This window comes from Rousettus aegyptiacus, unplaced genomic scaffold (genome assembly GCF_014176215.1).
Source record: "Rousettus aegyptiacus isolate mRouAeg1 unplaced genomic scaffold, mRouAeg1.p scaffold_m13_p_7, whole genome shotgun sequence".
NCBI lineage: Eukaryota > Metazoa > Chordata > Mammalia > Chiroptera > Pteropodidae > Rousettus > Rousettus aegyptiacus.
The window spans coordinates 3,616,366-3,640,922 of record NW_023416310.1 but is presented as its reverse complement, the minus strand read 5'-3'; the positions used below and the strand labels follow the sequence as shown (position 1 = coordinate 3,640,922).

At 38.8% G+C, this 24,557-nt stretch overlaps 1 protein-coding gene across 2 annotated transcripts in view; it reads right to left on the bottom strand.

Moving 5' to 3' along the window:
• Positions 1–465: 465 nt before the first annotated feature.
• The window catches only part of TAF1B (TATA-box binding protein associated factor, RNA polymerase I subunit B), a 60,802-nt gene continuing 36,710 nt past the window's right edge, over positions 466–24,557 (bottom strand). The window contains exons 9-15 of one of the 2 annotated variants that reach the window (XM_016121156.2): positions 18,400–18,547; positions 14,711–14,888; positions 14,097–14,143; positions 12,699–12,789; positions 8,989–9,059; positions 8,267–8,489; positions 466–860 (exon numbers count right to left, since the gene is read on the bottom strand). In XM_016121156.2, the coding sequence (XP_015976642.2) occupies positions 659–860; positions 8,267–8,489; positions 8,989–9,059; positions 12,699–12,789; positions 14,097–14,143; positions 14,711–14,888; positions 18,400–18,547 (960 nt within the window). In that variant the 3' untranslated portion in view covers positions 466–658. The remainder of the gene's footprint in view (positions 861–8,266; positions 8,490–8,988; positions 9,060–12,698; positions 12,790–14,096; positions 14,144–14,710; positions 14,889–18,399; positions 18,548–24,557) is intronic. The other variant, XM_016121155.2, reaches the window with a different exon arrangement.

Here is a 24,557-nt window from a genome sequence, read left to right as displayed (position 1 = left end):
CAAAAAGCTATCTTTTCATAGCTCTTGCCCAGTTTGTCTTTTTCCTCTTGCTTTACAAGACCTATTGATATGTTAAAGAAATGAATTCTTCATCCACCATATGCTACGAATACCTTTTCCCAGTTTGTCCTTCACTTTTGACTTTGTAGTCACATTTTCAATCTTTTCCTTTCGGCTTTTGGTTTTGAGGCATGCTTAGAGAGTTCTATTACATTCCAAAGTCATCAAAGCATTCACATTCGTTTTCTTCTAATACCTTTATATATGTATCTATAAAAGATGATAATTTTTAGGTGTTTGATCCATCTAAGATTTACTTTAAGGCATAAAGAGTAAGGAAGTAATCTAGTTTGAAAAGCAAATTTAGCTCTAAAATACAATGAATACAAATTTCTGGATACCATTCATAGAACATTGTTGTTTTAATTTTCTCAAAGAAAATTCAAAATTTAAAAAATAAATTCAAAGCTGTTTTTAAATATACATATCTATAAGCACATGGATACATACATGAATATGTATGTATATCTACATATGGATGGATATATATACAAAAAATTCTATTTTCTACAATTCTCTGGAATATTCTATTACATATAATTTGACATTACTGTCACTATTAAAATATTTTCCCAAGAAAGCTTCTATTTTACTTTTTTCATTTTCTCACTTTCCTGGATCTTGAAGACTTCTTTTTTGTTTTACTGTATTTTGTTTTAAAAAGTCTCTTTTCAATTAAGCTCACTTCTTCATGGAGGAAGGAGGTCTTTATTCTTAGCAGGAAGGAGAAGAGATTTAGTATAAACTGATAACTCAGAGAAAAATTTGATTCTTCATAGGTTGTCACATGTTTACAGTAGCTAGAAGGGAAAGAAAAAGGAAGACATTATTTTTAAATGGCCATTTAGAAATGTATGCATCTAGCCCTTAAATATCTTCCAAATATATATATTTAGGCTTCAAATAGTAATCTGAGCTGAAAGGAAACTTAGAACAATTTGGTAAAACTCCTCAGTTTTACAATTTCACAAAGGAAAAATAATTAACACTGCTCGTGGTCACCCTGCAAGGGACACATAGAGGAACCTTTAAGTTCTGCCACTCTGGTGGGTCCCCTCTTTTTAGCATGATAAAGACAAAAGCACACACAGAGAGCTTCTGTACATATTTTTAAAACAAACTAAAGGAAACAAATAACCCCAACTCCCACCAAAATAAGACACCAGACTTGCTAATATAGCTTGCAAACCGGTAGGTATCATAGAAGGAAGAGTTTACAAAGTAATTTCACTTACTTTAAAGTAGTAGAACCTGAATCTGATCAAATCTCTAACTACCACCAAATCTTTAATTCTAATTACCAATCTCTAACTCTAACTCTACCAAGGTATAGGCAATCTAAGGGACAGAAGAACATGTTAAATGGTTCAGGGGCCTATGATGCCATTTATATGGCATGGAAAATTGCACAGAACATATGACCTGGATTACTCAACAAGTCAATTTCAAGGAGTAAAAAGGAGATAAAGGAGGAATTTGCAAACTAAAACACTTAAGGGATACCTCAGCCACTTGCAATGTATGGACCTCATTTGGATTCTGAGTTATTTAAAAAAATATACAAAAAGTGCGAAAATCAAAATAGTTACTGCATGTTTGAGGCTATTAAGGATTCCTATTAGTTTTTTGTTTTATGTCTGGTTAATGGTATTATGGTTTTGCTTTAAAAAATATTTTGATATTTGGGATTTGCTTCCACCCAATCTGAGGATGGGGACAGAAAGGGCTGAATCGGGGCACGGATGAGGCAAGTCTAGCCTTGCCTCATCGACAGCTGTTGAAGCTGAGTGACGAGCACAGGGGTTCATTCTACTGTTCTTTCTAGTTTTGAATATACCTGAAAATTTCCATAATGAAAAGTTTAAAAAACAAGTAAGCAACATACAGAGAATACAAACTTTTAGATGTTATGATTTATGTAACATACATGGTCCTAAATTCCTGAGTGTTTATAACTGCACGACAAAACTCTGCCACTTGACTATAGATAACTACTCTTGGTTCTCTCACCTATAAAACAGGAAAAAATAACAGTACCTACATCACAGGATTAAGTGTGAAATATACTAAGCACTTAATTCAAAGGCTGGCACACAGTAAGGGCTCAGAAATGTTAATTTCTCCTACATGCCTTTAAAATTGATTTATTTTCACTTAAAATCTTAAACCTATTTTAATAATATACAATAAAGCCAATACCCTGCTATGTTCAGTAGTAGGAAATTTAAAAGCCTCAATGGTTTGTTCATTAATTGATTGGTTTTTTAATATTTATTTTAAATATTTTTTATTTTTCAGTTACAGCTGACATTCAATATTATATTAGTTTTCAGGAGTACAGCATTGTAGTTAAGACACTTATACAGGTTACAAAGTGATCCCCTGACACACAGGTCTAGTACCCACTGGGCGCTATACATAGTTATTACAATATTATTGACTATATTCCCTATGGTATACTTTACATCCCTGTAACTACTTTGTAACTACCAATCTGTACTTCTTAATCCCTTCACCGTTTTTGCCAGCCCCTCAACCCCCCTCCTATTTGACAACCATCATTTTGTTCTCTGTATCTATGAGTCTTTTCCTGTTTTGTTCGTTCATTTATTTTGTTCTTTAGATTCCACATATAAGTGAGATCATATGGTTATTTGTCTTTCTCTATCTGATTTATCTCATTTAGCACAATACCCTCTAGGCCTATCCATGTTGTCGCAAATGGTAAGATTTCATTTTTTTCACGGCCGAGTCATAATTCCAGTGTATATATGCGCCACTTCTTTATACAATAATCTACTGCTGTGCACTTTGGTTGCTTCCATACTTTGGCTATTGTAAAAAACGCTGCAAAAAATACCGAAGGGCACAAATCCTTTCAAATTAGTGTTTTGGATTTCTTTAAATACCCAGAAGTGGAATTACTGGGTCACGAAGCAGTTCTACATTTAATAGCTCGAGGAACCTCCATACTGTTTTCCGTAATGGTTGCACCAATTTGCAATCCCATCTCTCTTCTCCACATCCTTGCTAACGCTTGTCATTTTTTGATTTATTAATGATAGCCATTTTGACAGGTGTGAGGTGATATCTCATTGTGATTTTAATTTCCATTTCTGATGATTAGTGACATTGAGCATCTTTTCATCTTTTCGTATGTCCTCCATGGAGAAATGTCTGTTCAGTTCCTCTGCCCGTTTTTTAAACTGGATTGTTTTTTTTTGTGTTAAGTTGTATGAATTCTGTATAAATTTTGGTTATTGACCCCTTATCAGACGTATCATTGGCAAATATCTTCTTTCAACCAATACGTTGTCTTTTTGTTTTGTTGATGAATTCCTTTGCTGTACAAAAACATTTTAGTTTGATTTAGTCCCATTTATTTTTTCTTTTATTTCTCTTGCCTGAGAAGATGTATCGGAAAAATATATTACCAAGAACAATGTCAGAGAGTTTACTGCCTATGTTTTCTTTTAGGAGTTTTATGGTTTTGGGTCTTACATTTACGTCTTTAATCCGTTTTGGGTTCATTCTTGCATATGGTGTAAGAAGGTGGTCTGGGTTCATCTGTTCAGGTTTCTCACCACCACTTATTGAATAGACTGTCTTCACCCCAAAGTATATTCTTGCTCCTTCGCCAAAGACTAATTCACCATGTAGGCATGGAGTCTCTATTCTGTTCCATGGACCTGTCTGTTTTTATGCCAGTGCCTTGCCGTTTTGATTACTATAGCCTAGTAGTATAGTTTGATATCAGGTAGTATGATGTCTCCAACTGTTCTTCTTTCTCAAAATTGCTGTGGCTATTTGGAATCTTTTGTGGTTCCATATAAATTTTAGAATTATTTGTTCTAGTTCTTTGAAAAATGTCATTGGTATTTTGATAGGGATTGCATTAACGCTATAGATTGCTTTGGGTAGTATGGACATTTTCATGATGTTAATTCTTCTCATTCATGAGCATAGTATATGCTTCCATTTATTTGTACTTTCTTCAATTTCTTTTTCTCAATGTCTTATAATTTTACGAGTATAGGTCTTTTACCTCATTGGTTAAAATTATCCCTGGTATTTTTTTGATGTAATTGTAAATGGCATTGTTTTCTTAATTTCTCATTCTGATAGTTCATTATTGGTGTGTAAAAATGCAACTGATTTCTGAATGTTAATTTTGCATCTTGGTACTTTACTGAACTCATTTATCAGTTCTAATAGTTTTTTTTTGTGTGGAATCTTTAGAGTTCTGTATATATAGTTCATGCCATCTGCAAATAATGACGGTTCACCTCTTCCTTTCCAATTTGGATGCCTTTTACTTCTTTTTCTTTTCTGACTGCTGTCCCTAGGACTTCCAATACTATGTTGAATAAAAGTGATGTCAAGTGGACATTCTTTCCTTGTTCTAGGTCTTAAGGAAATGGCTTTATCTTTCCTTCACTGAGTGTGCTGTTAGCTGCGGGTGTGTCACACATGGCTGTCATCATGTTGCAGCATGTTCCTTCTATTCCTACTTTGCTGAGAGTTTTTATCATAAATGGATGTTGGGATTTTGTCAAATATTCTGCTTCTACTGATATGATTATATACTTTTTATCCTTCATTTCATTTATGTGCTGTATCATGTTAACAGATTCGTGAACATTGAACCAACCTTGCAACTCAGGAATAAACTTCACTTGATTATGGTATATAATGCAGTGCTGGATTTGGTTTGCTAATATTTTGTTGAGGATTTTTGTATTTATCTTCATCAGGGATATTGGCTTATAAATTTTTTTTTTTTTTTTTGGTAACGTCTTTGTCTGGTTTTTGACTCAGGGTAATGCCGGCCTCAAAAAATAAACTTGGAAGCCTTCCCTCTTCTTGAATTTTTTGGAATAGTATGAGAAGGTCAGGTGTTAATTCTTTGAATGTTTGGTAAAATTCACCTGTAAAACCATCCAGTCAAGGATTTTTTGTTGGGAGAGTTTTGATTACTGATTGATTTCATTAGTAATTAGTCTGTTCAGATTTTCTGTTTCTTCTTGATTCAGTCTTGGGAGATCATATGTTTCTAGGAATTTATCCATTTTTTCCGATTGTTTAACTTGCTGGCATTTAGTTGTGTGTAGTATTTTCTTATAACCCTTTGTGTCGGTTGTCATGTCTCAGTTTGGATTGTTCATTGATTAATTTAACAGAAATAAAATATGAGTGATTTTATTTACAGGAATTCTTACAAATGTGGTGGGCTCTTGCTTTTCTTTTCTAATTTTTGATTTCAGCTATTTTCAGTTACAAATAAATCTTAAAAATCCAAATCAAACTTTTGTGGAACACCCTAAGCCCCTCCATTTTATGTGGAAGACAACCTGAAAGACGCTGGCTGTGCCTCTTCTTGTGGGAGGACAGATGAACTGCCTGCCCTTCTCGGGGAGGACGGGGCAGACACTCCACTCGCCAGTGCCTACGACAGATCTCTGGACCTAGCGGATTGTCAGCAACTGGCCTATTCATTCACACAGGGGAACTTCTATGAACGTGAGGACTATTAAGGGCATTCAGATTCCTCAATCAAGATCCTTAGCTCTGCTCAGAAAAAAGGGATAAACAACCTCCCACATCTAAAGTGCTCTTGTAGCCTTTCTCTGGTTAGTTCTCAAGGCCTGAGTGTTCGCACGATTATTTTATAGGACATTTGTCTCTTTGAACCCTCAGAAAAGAGTCTTTCTGTGTAAAAACATTATATAGCTGAAGATCTGCTCTCTTAAGTATCAAAACATTTCATTTTGACCATTTTGGATGGAAATCTTAAAAACCGAGTTATACATTTTTTGGTTACCTTAGAGCATATCCAACATAATTTTTTTGCTTTTACAATTATATTATTACAAGTCCACTTTTACTGTGAAATTTTAGAAAACACAGTAAGAAAAACAAAATCAAAGAGAAGGTACACAGCGTTTTGGGACACGGTCAGGCTTATTTACGCGAAGCAACTGTGTGCCATGACTGAACTTCAGACTGCTATAGTTTCAGTTCCTTTGTCTGCTTCTGCTTCTGATGCTGGCTCCTCTACTGTTTGTCAACTGGATGTCATTTATGTTTGCTGTCTAAATGCCTCTCAGCAGAACACTTCTCAGTCTCCTTCTTACTGTGTTTCTTTCGATGCTTAGGACTCTGAAAGTGAGACAATTCGGCCTGACAGAAACATGCCTGAAGGCAGAGCAAGCAGGCTCTGAGTGAGGGGCTAAGGGGCTTCCTGAGGAAGGTGCATAGCTTTAGGCACGGACTTTGTGACATTTTTATTGGTTGGCTGAAGCTGTTTTTGCTTACTCTGTGGTTCTAGGCCATCATCTAAACAGGCAAGGCTGACAGACGGTTTTATTACATGAACTCTCGGTGTCACTGACACTTTGTATATTTTAGTTTTCAGCTGCATAGTTCACGCAGAGAAAACAACCTCGACTGTTTCATCTCTGACTATCCCCAGGTCTATTTATAATTAAGTATCTCACATTACAGTATTAAATCTTTGAAGTACACTCACAAATCCACTGACTGTGCCACTTGAAAGACATAAAGATGTATGCTGCCCGCTAACTCAGCCAGGACCGACTCTCAGGCCGCCGAGGCAGAGAGCGCCAAGCATGGCACGTCCTCACCTCACCGTGTGGGCGCCCCTCGCCGTGTGGGCGCCCCTGACCCTGTGGGTGCCCCTCACTGGCCTAGACCACCCTCTTTTCTCTTCCTCCAACGAAATCCTAAAATCTGAAAAAGCCGTCGCCCTGACCACTGCTGCTCGCAAGTGGAGATGAGCCCGGGCTTGGGCTGCGGCCTTTCGCTGTCGCTGCTATTAAGACCGTGCCACTCCTTCATCACTCTAGACACAGCTACACGTCTTCTGAGCAGGTAATTTTAATACAGATAACATCACTTTATCCTCTTCGTCTTATTATCTTGATACTCAACTCAGGAAGTGAAACTCTTCAACAGAAAATTAGTTTGTTTAAAATAGTAGTAAGGGCCATAGTTATCATTTAGTGAGCACCTGCGACAGACGAAGAGTATCTCATTTAACTCCCCTAAGAACCCTGCGGGCCAGCTTCTGCTTTCCACGCAGTCACTCCACAAACAGTTGCTGAACATCTAGGACCTGCTCTGGCCTCCGGGACGTTTCATTACGTAAGACGGAGGCCCAGCTGATGGACCTTACATTCTAGTGTGGGGAGGCAGCCGAACACGCCAAACGAATACATGATACTATAATATATTCAATAGTGACAAAAGCTGTAAGAAAAGAGAAAACGGGCAAAGCAGATAGCGAAGGATGAGGGGTGTGTGTGTGCGGGGGAAGGCTGGTGCTGCTTAAACAGGGTGATTAAGAAAGGCCTCTCCGAGGAAGAGAAATCTGAACAAAACCTGAAAGAGGTGAGCTGTGTAAACGCACGGAGGAAGAGCCGTCCAAGCTGCAGGCGCGGCCCGGACGAAGGCCTGTGTGGGGAGTGACCCCAGCAAGGCCCAGGAGCAGACAGCAGCGTGCAGCAGGGCGGTGAGCACAGGACGGGGGCAGCAGGAGAGGTCAGAGACTGGCAGGGGCTCGCAGGCTCCCTCGGGCCTTTCGGCTTTTCTCTGAGGAAGCCGGCAGTCACCGGCGGTGCTGAGGAGGAGGAAGCTCAGCATCACGCCCTGCTTCTGCGATCAGGCTCAGGCGGCGGAGCTGTGGACATGCGGGCGAGCAGGAGAGCTGCTCAGGGGTGGCCTGGCGCCCCGGCACCGCCTCTCACCTCCTGTGGGAAACTGCCTGACGATTTCCATGTCACTATGGGCATGAGATCAGTAAAAAAATACCTTTCACTATGGCAAAAGTCTTTATAATCTGAAACTTTTCCCCAGGTTTATTGAGATATTGTGGACATACAACTTATGTGAGTTTAAGGCATACAAGGTGATGATTTGACACCTGCATAGACTGTGAAATGATTATCACAGTAAGGTTGATTGACACCTCCATCCCTAAAACTCTTAAACCACATTCAATGCGTAATTTCGATTTTCTTGATTATAAGCTCACCATCTTCTATTTCCAACAACCTACCTGGCTCTCACTACGGCCGACTCCTCTAAATAACATGTGACTTCTTAAAATTAGAAAAAGATACGACTTCAGGCCAAACTAGAGGCTTTATCATGTTTTTATCCTTTGATTTCTAAAAGCACCACATACCTTTTGCAGAATTTCTGTGTACTAAGCCAGTAGAGTGAATTCTTGGTTGTCAGCGACTGGCCTTTCTTCGTCAGGATTCCCTGGAGGCTGTGTCCATGGAAACAGGTTCTACCCGTGTCTTCTTCAGTCCAGTTGAACTGAAAACTTGAAGGGTTTTTTTTTTCCCCAGTTGGTGTTGAATCAACCAGTGTGCTAAATTGTTTTTGTAGATTTACCACCATTTCTGGAAATGGAGGAAAAAAGAAAAGGAATAAAATAAAAACTAATGTTTAATCACAAGTTAAGTCCGTAGTTTACTTGACAGTAACATATCAATGTTGGTTTCTTAGTACGACAAATGCAACAAACGCACAGTGATGATAAAAGAGATTAACATTAGGGAACCGCACTAAACGAGGGCTGAGGGGAACTACTTTAAGAAGGTTAAAATGGTCATTGTGTTATGTATATTTTACCACAATTTAAAAAAACAAATAAAGCAAACAAAGCATTCTGAAAGTCACAGGAAGACAGGACTTCAGATTTTGAGGGGAACGAAAGCTCTGTTTGGTACAGCGGCGTGCCTCTACCACGGATCCCTATGGAGGCTCCGTATAGTGGACACGCCTTTGGCTGTGCCCTGGAACACTTGTTAGAGAAGAAAAAATTACTCGTGCATTCACGTCTCAGCTCTCCTACAACGCTGCTGCTGCTTGGCATTACCAGGAGGAAACGCGACTCACCTCTTCTTTTGTACGCCACTGACCTGTCGATGGCGGAATGGTAGAGCGGCTTTTCGCTCTTCCACACGAACCTGCACAGGAAAAACCAGAGCTGGAGCAGGACGGAGAAGAAAGGGACCCAAACACATTGCAGAGACGTGTCTCTGAAGCAATGTCTGAAATGCCTGATGTCCGGTGTAACAGCTCTGGCTTGGAAGGACCCGTTGGCACACGTTTACAGAGCTCAGGTTCCAGAAGCAGGCGGCATGAAAGGAGAGAACAAACCGATAGAAGGATGTGCTCCCCCCAAGTGCCTCCCAGCTGCCACGAGACCCCAAAGAAGCCATTAATTATATGAAAAACCGTAGGCGTGGCTTCCCACACCAGGAGGTGCCCCTGCCGGCTGTTCTCACACAGTGATGGCGCCTGAGAAACGAACAACGGGTCCTCCTTGCCTTTGCCCAACTGCCCTCTCGCTGAGGATTAAGCGGGTGGTTCTTCTGATACTGGTAAGCCACACAAAGTGGACAGTAAGAGCCAGTCTTCCGTCACTTAACGCCTGAAGTCAATCCTGTCCCTGGTGGGAATGAGAAGAAACGGTCTGGATGCCAGCATGTCACAGCGCTAACTAATGGTCGCGCACTGGCCTGACCTACCCTCGCCCGGGGAAGGCCCGGCAGGGAGGCGCCGCTGTGGAGTGGAGGCCCGTGACAGACGCATGACATCCCCTCCTGAGCGGAAACCAAGAGCCATGTGGGCTCCTTCCAGACCGCGGGTGGCCAGCCTGGGGCCAGGCTACAGGGAAGTGGCACGTTCCATCTCTGCTTCCAGGGGCCATCGTTAAATCCTGCCACGCAGACTGCTGCTCTGGAGCAAAGGTCACACTTAACGTTCACTTTTAGTCTCGTGCTCACTAACTCTGAGTTTCCTAAAGTGGACGATTTTCATAATTTGCAGTAAAAAATGAGAACTGCCTTCTCTTTGACCCCAGGCCACCATCAGGGAGCAGAGGACCGGGGTCTGGTGTCCCCTCACCATCGGGGAATCAGGGTTACCGGAAAACTACGTGGAAACTAAACTTCAGCGAGCCACACCGCATCTAAAATCTATGAGAAAGCTCGCCACTTACCCCTATGACAAACGAATTTGTGATTATTTCAAATTTCTGTTGCTGCTGTTATTTTCTTAAATAAGAAAAGTAATAACGACATTCTCGAGGTAAAAAATCTCAAATAATAAAGATGTTCCCTAAACATTCTTATTCCCATCTCTAGATAAACCCGTGTGAATACTTAATCTAGATAGATTTTCTTACATATTTATAATAAATGCCTAAGTAAGTAGGCATATAGTCAACGAGGTATTATTACTTCTTTGGGCTCATATGCTCAGAAAATGGGAAAGACAATCGAAAATAATAATATTCTGTTTATACTCCTTCAAAATTTACTTTACTCTGCTTACCTCTCCCCCAAACTACAAAAGCTACAAAAAGCAGACACAGCACAAAGTCCTAATGTTTCCTATGGGAAACCACAGAGCCCGGCATCTAATCTACACGATTTGTTTCCCCATTGTTAAAAGTTAAGGTATAATTTTACACCTGTTCAGTGCACAGCTCTACTAGCTTTTATACACACCGTCATGTAGTCACACTGTGATTACTGTATAGAACACCTCCATCACTCCAAAGATCTCTCAGGCCTCTTGACAGTCAACCGTTCCCCAAACCCCCAGATCTTTGATCTCAGGCAACTGCTGATCTGCTTTTCTGGCCTTATAGTTTAGCCTTCTCCAGGATAAATGGAATCATACCACATGTAACCTTTTGTCTTTTGTTGAGCAAAACGCATTTAAGATTCACACAGTGTTGGATGTATAAGAATTTTGTTCCTTTTTATCACTGAATGCTACTCCAGTGTACAGATATACTAGTTTATTTATCCATTCACCAGCTGAAGGGCATTTGGGTTGTTGCCAGTTTGGGGTCATTGCGAATTGAGCCACAATAAACATTCGTATATAGATTTTTATATAAACTTGTTTTCATTTTGGGTAAATATCTAGAAGTGAAAACTACTAGGTAGTATAATAAGTGTATATTAACTATTAGAAATGGCCAAATTTTCCACAGTGGCTGTACCACTTTGTACTCCCGCATTTGGCATTTGGTCAGCGTTTTGTTTGTTTTGGTTTTTAGTCATTCGCATCGTGGTTTTAATCTGCATTTCCCTTCTAACAATGTTGAGCATCCCTTCATGTGCCATCCACACATCTTCTTGGGTAAAGTATCTGCTTGAATCTTTTTCCAGTTAAAAAACTGCGTTGTTTTCTTATTGTATGAGGATTCCTTATATAGTCTAGATATAAATCTTTATCAGATATGTGATTTGCAAATATTGTCTCCCAGCCTGTGGCTTCCTATTCTCTTAACGGTGTCTTCTGAAGAGCAGCAGTTCACCTTTCTGATGAAATCCAGTTTATCTTTTTCCTTTTCTGGATTGTGCTTTAATAATTTTCATCTGACACCATGGAAGATGATGTCAAGAAGAATAGAGAGAAAAATTAGAAATTTATGTCAACAGTGGGGGTGGGGTAGGCAGAAACAGACGAAGTAATTGGCACGCATCGGGGCTCTGTGCCCCAACACCAGTCAGCAGTGATCAACATACGCTACTGCGGTTACCCTAAAGCATCTGCTCTATGAAGTGGAATCCTGCTAATGGATCTCCTGGATAATTTCTTCCCTGGGGCCGGTGTCTTCCAGGAAAATAGCCACTGAGACCCGATGACTAAAGAGACACTTGTTCTCAGACAAGGAAGAGGAAGAACTTATTCTTCCCTGGGTATTAGGATACGTTCACCTCTCACCCCTTCTTCTTCATCATTGTCCATCAAACGTGAACGGTGAGAAACTGTTACTCCTCTCCCCTGTTAGGCGAGGATCCTCCTCCCCACTGTGCTTTATTCATCCCTGTTAGTCTGTTTCTCTATTTAAAAGCTCTCTTAAATTGAGAAGAAAGAACCTAGTTCTACCTGTGAAAATAGAAATGTAATTCTTAGAGTATAAAGTAGGCATAATTATTCCTATTTACAAGGAAACTAGAACAGAATGAATTACCATTTAACTTCTTAAAGAATCTTGGTTTTTCTCAAAGGATATAAATGATCTGATCAAATGAGTATTACAGTAAATTTACATAAATTATAGAGATATTGAGTTTTGTTTCAAAGTCTAAAAATCTTAAAAATAGATATGAAACTGTTCAAATTAGAGATCAACAGAAATGTACTCTGTATTAAATAAGATATCAGATCTCTAAAAATCTATAAGCCAACTAAATTTCAGTGCACTGAGACTACGAGGTTAAGTAACCTGCCCACGGTCACATAGCTTAGTCTGTGATGCAATCAGGATCCAAACCCGGCACTAAATCTATGCTCCTTCCATTCTACAATAATGGACCTGCACCAGAACGACAGTTCAAAGTCAAACGCTGAGACTGAATTGAATACAATCTCTTTCTGCTTTCCTTTGTTTTGGTCTCCTATAGGAATCTTTATTTTGGGACAACATTCCAATTAAAGAAAAAGTTAATTAGGGAGCTAATATTTCTAGGAAAAATGTCACCAGGTTGATGAGTCTATACTGATGAAACTTCAGTTTTCAAATGTAAAGTAACAGACTTGAAAATAAGTAGGTGAATCTAAGACTTGAAGAGAGAACATACTTTGCCCTGGCTTCCTCCCATTTTTGTTTCTTCTCATCAAAAGATTTCTTCATAACTTGATACCATTTTCTAAAATCAAACCATGGCTTATCTGAAAAAAATGAAATCCATGATTATTAACCAAATAAGTCATATTATAATAATATACATTGTTCATCTGAATCTTCATTCATTGACATAACTAAACATTTACATAATAGCCCTTGGAAATTATGGATGGAGTCACTGTCTCTGTACTCTGATATGACTCCTGCGCAATCAGTCACTCCCTCCCCTGAGTTTCTACTGAGATCATGGCCCTAACTAGAATATACAGAAACCATCTTTTTATCTGCCTGTTTTTCCTAGATTTAACTATTACCTCCTTAAGAACAGAAGACATATTTTGTTTGTCACTACGCGATCATACCTCTTCCTCCCGGCCTAACACCCAGCACTGTGCCTGGCACATATGTTCCAATATGATTGAGAATACATGAATTAAAAAACAAATGATTGATAAGTGTGTGAAATGGTACTGCAGTAGCTGAACCCAGACTTCTAGTTTCCTCAGCTCCTGTTCCTGTTCTTCCTAATCCTAATCCAAATCCGAAGTTCCCAGAAGTAAGAAAGTGGATTGCGCTGGACAGTTGGTGTGTGCGCTCATGATGTCAAGGTTAGCGAGATAACAGATTTGGAGGTCGTCAAGTACAGTCGCTCCTCACTCCTTCATTCGCTCTCTGTGGGGATGGGATGAGTAGAAAAGACAAAATGAAGTGAATGGTAAAAAATATACGTATAGTGTGAGGAAGTCAGAAAAAAGGAAGGCCGATGGGAGGGACAGACATACTTAGTCCACTGGTTGTACTGCAACGTGCTAAACACGTAACAGAAGTGTGGGCAGGAGGAGTCGTGGCAGGAGTGATTAGTTCTGATTCAGAAAAAGGTAAGGTGGGGAGCAGGTGTGAAGAGAAGGCAGAAGAGTGTTTATGTTGCGTCTTGAAGAGTGAGGACGGATTTGCCAGGGACTGAGGAGTTCAAGGATAGGAAGGGAAGGGCACTTCGGGCAGAAGGACAGGTGTGAGCAAAGGCTTAGGACATTAGAACAGATGGCGCGGCCACAAAAATGCCCATGAGGTCATGGCCTCGTACGGCTGGTGAGCAGAAGCTGGGGAAAAAAGCAAGCTGGCCTTTACACACAGTAGGAAGTCACTGGACTTTTTAGTAACCTAGAGATATAATTAGATAGCTACATGGAAAAATAATCCTGGTACCAAAAAAACCCCCAAAACACCCAATTTCTATACATATACATGTGTATGTATTCTTGCGCATTTTCCAAGTTTTTTTCCCTGCATTTATTGCATCTTTTAATCCATTGTTTACACTTTGAATTTGACTGCTAAAAAAATTAAGTACCTTCTTTGTTCTCTTCATTATGTTTCTCAGCGATAGTGGACAAAGACCTGGAGATACCAATAAACAAGTCAAGTTGTTTAGGAATCACTTATTTGAAGACAGTTAAATTCTGAATTCTTCTGAAAGAAAAGTACATAACAGCGCTTGAAGCCAATGCCAACTTTAGCGGAGAAGCGGTCGCTGAGACAGGGGAGGGGGCACCGCCACCCTCTGCTGGCACCTGGGAGCGGCAGCATTTTAAGATTCCTTTACTTTCCAAGATAATCTTGGAGACACACAGTGCCGGGAGCCTAAAGGCACACAGATGAAGCGCCAAACGATTCTTTAGGATTTATGTGTGATGATTTAAGACTCAGGAATCAGTGGAACAATGAGAAACACGTCTATCTAAAAAGTAGAAACAAAGCATGATACAAACAACTTACTAAGGTAGAATGAAACCTGACAACTAGCTGAATCAAAATATTATGTAAGAAGTAATTGTTGCTATTAGTCAATGTTCTCTAACAGCTAAGAGTCCATTTTCTGTTGAGATGACATATGGAGTCCTACACTCTGAATAATTAGGTAAAAACAATATAGTTTTCTTCCTCACAAAATTGACGTACACTTACCATTCTAAATTGTCATCCAATAAAAAGAGCAGTTTCAATACTATTACGATGACGGCTACGGCTTGGACGTCATACTTAACAGTTTTTGCCATTTTAGCTACAGGATCAAATGTCAGAAAATCTACTTCTCCGATTCCTGCCATTTTTACCACCTGGCAGGTGAAACTGTGCATTTCATCTGTTGAAGAAAAAAAAAACCAGTAACACGTGAATTAAAGCTAAGAACACTTTACGGTACCAGCAGCCGCGTTCGCTTAGCCCGTCCGGCATTCAGCCCATGACTGCGGACTGTTAAGGGTTTCGGTCTTTGCTCTCTCTTACACTTGTGGGCAGACTCAGTCTCGTTTTATCTGTCTTCCTAACTGCAAAACTAATTTCTTTCCTGAAATGTTTAAGTAAAAAAATTCCATTGATTAAAAAATGTTTTGTTTCACAGAGAAACAGAACATACATAACAACGATGATTCAGTATGCATCTAAGTATTTCTATATGTCTACTAAATTCTAATAGCTAAAGTTTTCACCTGGCTTTTTTACTCGTCCTCTCAAAAAATGTTTATTTAGCAACTACAATGTTCTGGGTATTGGAGATAAAACAGAGCCCTCTTTTCAAAGAGCTCGCTTTTCAGGACCATGTACATGTTCGTATGCAGTGAGATCAGGGCTATGACAAAGATGAGATGGTGCTCTGGGGAAACGCAGATGGTCCGAGACAAGGCTTCGGTGTTACACGCGGAGACACTGGCAGGGCCAGATCGTGAAGGTCTTTGTGTGACGGAGAACCTGGGCTTGTTGTTATTGACTACTTCAACTTACGGAGTCCATATGAATTATTCATGGGCTTCGCTCAGGTACAAAATGATTAGGATACACAATTAAGCTCAAATCAACAAGCATTTATTGAATGCCACTGTGTCAAACACACTGTGCGATAATGAAGAAAACCAGAAAAATAAACAATAGCTAGGACTCTTACCTTCAAACACGTGTATTTATAACATGAAAAAAATCAATTTAACAACATTCATTAAAATTTCACATATTACCTGTATAGAGTTGTAGAGGTTATAGTCTCTTCTAATTAAAAGCTGACATTATTATTATAAAGAATGACACTTATTGAAAATTGTCTCTCCTATATTTCTTTTAAAATTAATATCCTGAACTGCTTCTCTTACACCAAAAGTATGGAGTAACGAAAAGACAAATGGAAGAAATTATGAGCGAGGGCGTGGGGACGGCAGAGAAACACTACAGGGCACAGGATCCCGAGCCAGAGCACAGCGTGGAAAGAGCGGCCTCGAGCCGTGAAGACTCGGCTGTGGGCGCGCGCTCTGCCACCCACCAGGTAGGTGGGTCCTGAGCCTGGCGTGTCTCATCTGTGAGTGAGAACACCCGCCCCCCCCCACCTTCACGAATGAGGTAACAGAAGCGAAGGCACTGTGGAAACGCTAAAGTTCCCCACGAACTACATATGTGTGTGATGGCCGCCAGAAACTCTGCCGGGCGCGTCTGTCCCAGCACGAGGAGCAATACTAGACAAAGTGCTTGCAGCTCGTTCACAGACACCAGAGCCAGGGCTCACGCAGTAAGGGTGTGTGCGGCATGCTTGCTGAAGCCTTCCTATACAGGTCCAGGGACCACGTGGTCGCACGAAACGGCTCCGGCAGGGGCCATCTGTTGCCGCAGCATCCGTAAAACTACTTTCAGCTTTCTGGGAACCCTAAAACCTCTCTGTGTAAATGTGCCAAGAACACAGGGCTCTCCGACTAGCAGCACCACGGAATGATGGCGCCGTGGAGAGCGCCTGCACACATGCGAAAACGGAGACGTCCTAGAGGCCTTATAATCTCATGGGTGGTCAGCAAATCAACGCCGCATTTTAGAATCTAAACCCTAAGGTGCAAGGACTACCACATCTTAATTTGTAGATCTATTTTGTTGATTGTTTTTCTCCCACTACAAACTCAATGTAGGATGTTTCTAAGCTACATAAAGGAAGGAGAAAGGAAGAAATGCATTACCATAACTTATAAATACGTTAGTACTTTAATATTTTGATATACTTACATCTAATATTTTTTTAATATTTTCATTTTATGTAGCTCTATTATATATAATTTTGTAATCTGGCTTATTTTATTGTTTATTATAACATAAGCATTTTCCATGCTTTTCTGAGCTCTTCACAAACATGATTTTAAAAGCCGCATAATGTTCCACTGAATATATACACCACTGTTTATTTAACCATAAATTTTTGATGGATATTTGAGTTGTTTTTGATTTTTCGGTATCATAAATACTATTTCAAATTACTTCTATTGAACAGTTTGTGAGAAGTGAAATTGCTCTATCCTGATTCTTTACAATACTGTCTCCAAAAAGACACTTAATAAATTCCGGATGATAGGAAAGTCTCTCTGCACATTACAATGGATTTAATTCCACTTGTTACTCTCCGGAAGAGTTAGGTGAGAAGCACTGCTCAACCTGACGCACTGGCCAGAAAGTGCTGCCCCCTGCTCCGCTGTGCACCTGAGCTGCACGCTGGCCGTAACCCAGCTCTGTCGCTTATATTTTAGTAATATCTGCTATTTCTTCCACACCTAGTATTCCCTTTATAAGTTCACGATTTTGGAGTACATGAGAGAACACAGGAGCTTTCCATATTTTGAAAGACCCATCAAAGAAATTTTTTAAAAAAGCAAAATCAAAAACAGTAATTCTGGAATCTTAATCAAATAGTGATTTTTGAAATCTCAGTGAGAGACCTACATTCCTTAGCTTAATAAGTAATATATTTGAAAAGCTTACATTATTTCTGTTCCTTTAAAAATACTATAAATTATAGACTTAATATTTACATTCACGTATATATCACCACATATTTATATTTTAGTTAAAATTTTACCATACATATGGTTTTATATATTGTTTTTCTCATACATCTATTTTCCTTTTCTATTAAAAAGATATTCAATCACATTTTTGACATTGCTTAAGCAATAGTATAGTCACATACTATGTTTGCATTTTCTCTTAAAAATGAAAGTCCTGAACTTCTCACATTTCTAGTTTAGCAAGAAATTCAGGAATGGATTCCATCGGCAGATTCTATCGGGTTACCTGCGTCTTGGTATATTGTGAATGAGGCCTAGCCAAGCTCTTCCTAGTCTGTTTCATGGCCTTAAAGAGTTTGCTGGGATGTGACCAGACTTTGAGCTCCATTTGTTTTAGGAACTGGAAATAGCATTATGTTACCAAACAATAAAACTGTTACTATAAATTAGCTTCTGGGATTTTTAAACATTAGAATTCATTATGTAATAACCATCCTTTGCATGACTGAAGAAGTGTTGCTTTCCTGGGGGGCGGGGGGGGGGGGACCTAGGTCATTGGTAATGCGCTGGGATGTCTGTTACTCAGCAAACTTACTGTGAAAACCAAATATTATTCTCTCAAGCATATTCCTCACATCAAAATAGAACTCTTTATTTATGAGCAGTGCCCTTTAAACCACTTTAAATGGTCTGAAAGATTTTAAGAAACAATGCTGAAAAATTAAGCTTCATGTCCTACGGACCCTGTCGGCTGGCTCTACTGGTTTGTGATTTGAGAGGATTCTTCCATATCTCGTTCACTAAAATTCTAGTAGTAGAAGCTTCCTCATCAAACGCCACACTCACCAGGGAGATTGACTTCCATCAGGTATTTCATGCACAAGATGTCTGGGTGAAGGTAGCAGTCTTCAGTTATATCTGGGAAACGAGGCAAATCTAAAAATGTGGCAACTTCAATCATTTTTTTATAGATATCCTCATAGTCAGGCCAAGACTGGAATAAAAGCAGGATAGTCAAAGTAGTAACTTTTACAAGCTAAATTACTAAAAAATATTTCTGATTTAAAAAGTAATATGTATTCATTGAATAACATTGGGGAAGTGGAGAAAAGCATGACTACCTATACATTCCAAATATCCTAATTTAGCACTTTTAAACAGTAAGAACATTAAATTTAAAAGCCACTAAAATGCTATTTGGCTCATAAAACTCTACCGGCCTTGCCCATGATATAGTGAAATCGTTACTTCTTGCCAATCATAGAAGAATCTGGGGGAAGGGATAAAGCTTTGACCCAAACGGAGTTACAATGTTGTCATAACTACTCTAATACAGGCACCTTCTTTTTAATCTTCAAATTCACAGGTAACAAATTTAGCTCATTGTTACATTCATATGTTTCTATGTGGGAGATAACACCAGGATTTAAGTCCAATAGCTAAAAATCCACAATTCAACTTCATATTAAACTCTCCCATACAATAACATGTAAGATTCTCTTATAGAATTCAGGAAAATCTATAAGCTAATACCATTAAATTAATTCTGCTTACTTTAAGATTACCTCTGTAGTTTACAGGGTATGCTACTTATATTTTTACAATTTGTAAACATTTGTGATATTAATACTACATATAATTTTTCCCTATTTACTCATCTGTTCACTAGAAATAAGGAATGTAGAGTCTATTCTATGCGAGGTACTTTGGGAAATACAAAGATGAATAAAACAATCTCTTCAAGGAGTTTATAATCTCGAAAGGGAGATAAGGTATGCAAAAATGACTACAAAACAAGATAGAAAGCTATCAAATACCATGGTAAAGTTTAAAAAAAAAAAAAAAAGCTATTGATATGGTAGGGCCCTGTTCGGTTTGCATATAAATATTCTGGAAAACCTGTCTGGCAATATTTATTAAGCTCATGTGTGTGTGCATTCTATGACAAAGCAATTCTACTCCTAGCTACATATACCCAGGAAAAATGTGCATGCACGTCCACAAAACACATGTACTAGAATTTTCATAGCAACACTATCTGTAAAAGCCCCAAGCTGGAAAAATTCCAAATGCCATCAACAATTGGTAAATTCTGATAGAGTCTTACAATGGAACACGATACAGCAAAGAAATGAATGCTCTACATGCAGCAATACGAACGAATCTTCAAAGCATAATATTACAAGAAAGAAGTCAGGTGCAAAAGAGAATGATCTGATGTATAGAAAGTACAAAACTTGGCAATTCAGCACCAAGCTTCTGTACGTTTGGAAGTCGGGACAGTGATTACTCTTGGGGCAGAGGAGGAAACGACTGGAAGTGAGCGAAAGGGCAGAGCTTCCGGGCTGCTAGGAATGTTGATTCTCCATCGGGGGCTGGTTCAGCCTGTGGAAATTCACCAAGCTATGTACATCTGTTCACTTTTCTGTACGTGTAGTTTACTTCAATAAAAAGTTTTAAAAAGTGGAATGAGATAGAATATAGAAATAGAAAGAGAGAACACCAGTTAGTGAACTATTTTGTGTAACAGAACCACTTCATATATGGCCTTGTAAGAGAAATAATCTAATTGGCAAATTCGGAGTCAGAAAGACCTTAGGATAGGTGTGTGCGGTCCAGCTTTCCAAATCCTTAGCAGGCAGGCGTCTGGCCCTTCTTGTACATCCCAGTGATGGGGACTCAATGCCTTCCCGGAAGGTGGTTGATTCTATTTTTAATGGGTGTAGTCATTTAAAAGTTCTTCCTTATTCTAAGTGAAAATCTGCTGCCTAATTTGAGTTTAGTCAATTAACCTCCCAAGTTGTTTTTAAAAATATTGCTGTTAAGTCATGTCTTGCCCATCTTCTAAATGTATGAATATGGAAGCGAACTGAAGAAATGAATATTTCTGTAAAATTTTACTTTGTTAAATTTAGCTCATATGCAATTTCAAAGCACAAAGGAATGCTTTATAATGGTACAGGGGTATGCTGATAGAAAACAGTCATACTATTAATTTTATAACTGTGTCTGATTTTACTTTGTTCAAAGCTATAATGTTCATATAATATTTATTTTGATACCACTGTTTCAATATCTAAACTCTATATTATTGTCCCTAACTGAAGAATACAAGGAAATTTTTGTCAATTCAAAGTAGCAAGGTAGCCTTTTAAGTTTTTTTTTAATGTTGATATACAGTAATTCTACTTGTATAGTAAAATACTATTAATCGTATTCTATTTTGTGAATTGAAAAGAGAAAAAGGGAAACCACAAATTCTCAGTGACCTGTGCAGGAAAATATCTTCTTTTTTCTTTATAAAATTCATCCAATTAGACTTCTGCTTTATTTTATACAGAATCTGAAACCTATTTTCAGCTTAAGACAATTTTAACATCACTGACAAGATTTATGACAATTCTAATCTTTTAAAATAATGCAGGTAGGAGATGCGATTAAGTGCTTTTATCTGCAAACAAAACAAACACTGGAGCAGTGAATGTGGTCTTAGAAAAACAACCATCTCAAAAAAGTGATTTAATGGATGACAAGTTCATGAGGGGTAATCGTTAGGTTCTTAACGAATAGGAATCTAGTAGGCTAACACGGTCTGACATATTTTCAAAATGTCCACGCGAAAAGTTGGTATATCAAATTAAATATCTTGTGATGAATAGGTCATTATTCTTTCACATATGAACAGAGGATATAATAATTACTAATAATGCAAATCTATATATTTATATTATAGTTTACAATTGATTCTAGATTATCCTAATTTCACTCCAACATGGTAGATTTCACTTCAAAAAATTTCATTTATTTTTAAACAGACTTTTTCTTTTTGAATAATACTGAAACATTTTCTTATTATTCTCATTTTTTTTTTTATCAGTCTTCTATTGTTATTATACATTTAGGTTGTTTCTAACTTTCATTCTAGTATAAGTAATGCCATGATGAATATCATGATGAAATGTTTAGTAACATTTAATTTGACTAAAATAACACACAATCATTATAAAAATTATGAAATGTAAAACGCTATAATAAAGACCAAAAAAATTGCTCACAATTTAGAGAAAGCCATATTGGTGGACTGTTCTTTCAGCCATTTTCGGCGTATCCGTATTTATAACATTGGGATTTAAACCCGACAGCCTCTTGACACCTCTACTTGGATGTCTCTCAACTGTGCCAAACTTACGTATTCCAAACTGAACCCTCACCTTCCGCACCCCCCCCCCCCCCCGTTTTCTCTCTCCATCAGTGCTCCTTGCCCGGCAATCACCCTTGGCAGCTCCCTTTTCCCACACACCACATCTGTTCAGCTACACAGACTGCTCGGTCCACCGCCAGGGTGGGCCTCACGTTGCGCGTTCTCATCGCCTCCACTGCGACCGTCCTACTCGCCCCGCCTGCACCCCAGACTTGGCCCACAAGCCTCCCACCTGATAGCCCCAGATCTGCTTTTGCCTTTGCAACTAGGAGGAAGACTGATATTTCAAAGTGCAAATCTGATTTGTCACCCTCCTAGTAGAATCTAATAGTTTACACTGCTCTTAGGCTAAGCTCCTGTCTGCCTGAAAACCTTTGTAAGTTGAATTGGGTGTAAGTGGTTTTGTCTCCTACATTTTCACCTGATATTAGATTTTGTGAGCATTTTTTAATGTCATGAGATAGCCTTTTAAAACATCATTTTAAGTGACTGGAAAATATTCCCCTCTATGAATCCATTATTTCCTTATTATTGGATATCTGTTAGATATACATTATATGCATACACGTTAAGCAGCTATTAAAAGTGTTTTTATAGCTGTTCTATGACTTAGGAAAATACTCATGTTACGATATCGAGTCTTAAAAAAGTAGGAGACAAATTTGAATATATTCTTCAATCCTAAATTTGCAAATATGTTGATGTACATTAAATAAGACAATCAAAAATACCAAATGTCAATAGCATCCAGGAGAAGTTGGATTGTGGATGATTTTAATTTCCTTCTTTATAGATGTGATTATTTTCTACATTCCTCTTAATCATTCTAAATATATTACTTTCATAATAAGAAAAAAAATTCAAAAATGTATTACAGAATTAAACAGAATTACCACAGGATCCAGCAATTGTACTTCTGGGTATAAGCCCCCCAAAATTGAAAGCACAGACTCAAACAGATATTTGTACAACCATGTTCGTAGCAGTGTTATTCCCAACAGCCCAAAGGTAGAAATACCCCAAATGTCCATGAATGAATGAACACATGTGATCTAGCCATACACAAGAATATTTTCAGCCTTCAAAAGGAATGAAATCTGAAAAAAGGCTACAACATGGATGAACCTTAAAGACATTATGCTATGTGAACTAAGCCAGATACAAAAGGACAAATATTGTAAATTCTATTTAAATGAGGTACTAGCTCAGTCAAATTGACAGAGACAGAATGTAGGCTGGTGGATCTCAGGGGCTGGGGGACAGGGGCAATGGGGAGTCGGTGTGTTTTGGGTACCAAGTTTCAGTTAGGAAAGATGAAAAAGGGCTGGAGACGGATGGTGGTGATGGCTGCACAATGTGAATGTACTTAATCCTACTCAACTGTACACTTAAAAATGTTTTAAATGGTAAATTTTATGTTTATTTTATCACAATTTTAAGAAAAAAAACCCTAAATAACATCTAAAGAAAAAATAACTGAACATATTAGAGATGTCATAATTAGAATAATGAAGCTGAAGATTTAAAAACTTCAACATATGTAAAATCTGCATTCAAAATCTGCACTACTTGCTAATATCTACCTTTAACTTATATAAAATATCTTAGCAACAGAAACATGTATTTGGGAGGGGCGGAATTGTTAAACTGTAACTAATAAATATGTAACACAAGATATGGTGGTGCCTTTCCTAGTAGACGAAATACACTGAGTCAAAAGGAAATATAACATCTGCCGGACCCCTTGCTCAGGGCCTCTCTGTCCAGAGATAATGCTTGATTACGATGTAATGGTTCCAGTAAGACTGAGAGAGGTCTTCTCAGCGCCTCAAATGAGGTAAGAGTTATAACTGGACATCATTCTTGCCCTCCATTTCTGTTCAGGGGGTGTCATCAAAAGGATCAGAATGCTACTCACTGCTTCCAGTATCACTTCGCATGTGGCCCAACAGCCCCCACACGGCGTTGCTATAGACTAACCTTCCTACACGTCTGTTCCCATTCCAAGCGAGCCAGGCTAGTTCGGGGGCCTGGTCTGCCGGCGTAGGAAAGTAACCTTGGCAGAGCTGAGAGCACTGCCACGTGCACTGTGTTCGAGAGTAAGACCACGGTGACACGTGTTTGCTCCTGTCCCGTCGTCCTTAGCCCAGAACAGGCAGTCAGGTTCTAGTTTTGATGAGGTTCTAAAACATGAATAACTATCATATAATAATTCCAGCAAACAGTTAATGACTGTGTCAGGATAATCTTATTTTGACTTTTAGAAAATGCATTCACGTACAGAACACATCCGAGGGAGGGTCTCATAGAAGCTGCTAGGTCTTTGTACCATATTTTCATTAGGTGTGTGGAATAAAGAGAATGAGAGGCCTACCGGAATACTAAAACTTTACATGTTTAGTAAGGTACGAGAACATTTGTTTTATACCGAACTTTGGTTATCTGCTATTTAGTCTAATTCTACCTCAAATATTTTGTGGAACAAGCTGGAATAACGAGAGAGAGAGAGAGAGAGAGAGAGAGAGAGAGAGAGACAGACAGACAGACAGACAGACAGACACGACTTGTCTGCACTGCTCAGAACACCACCTCTATCAATAATTTGCAAGATGCTCGTTAAAAATGCATATTCCCACACCCGACTCAATCTCTGATACTGGGGCTAAGATTCTGTAGTTTAAATGAGCTCTCCAGGATTTTCTTATGCAAAAACAAACAAACAAACGAAATGAAGGGCTTCCCATCCTCGTTTTCCTTGCAGCCGAGAAGAGACTGGTTTTACTCCACAAGCCTGAAAACAGAA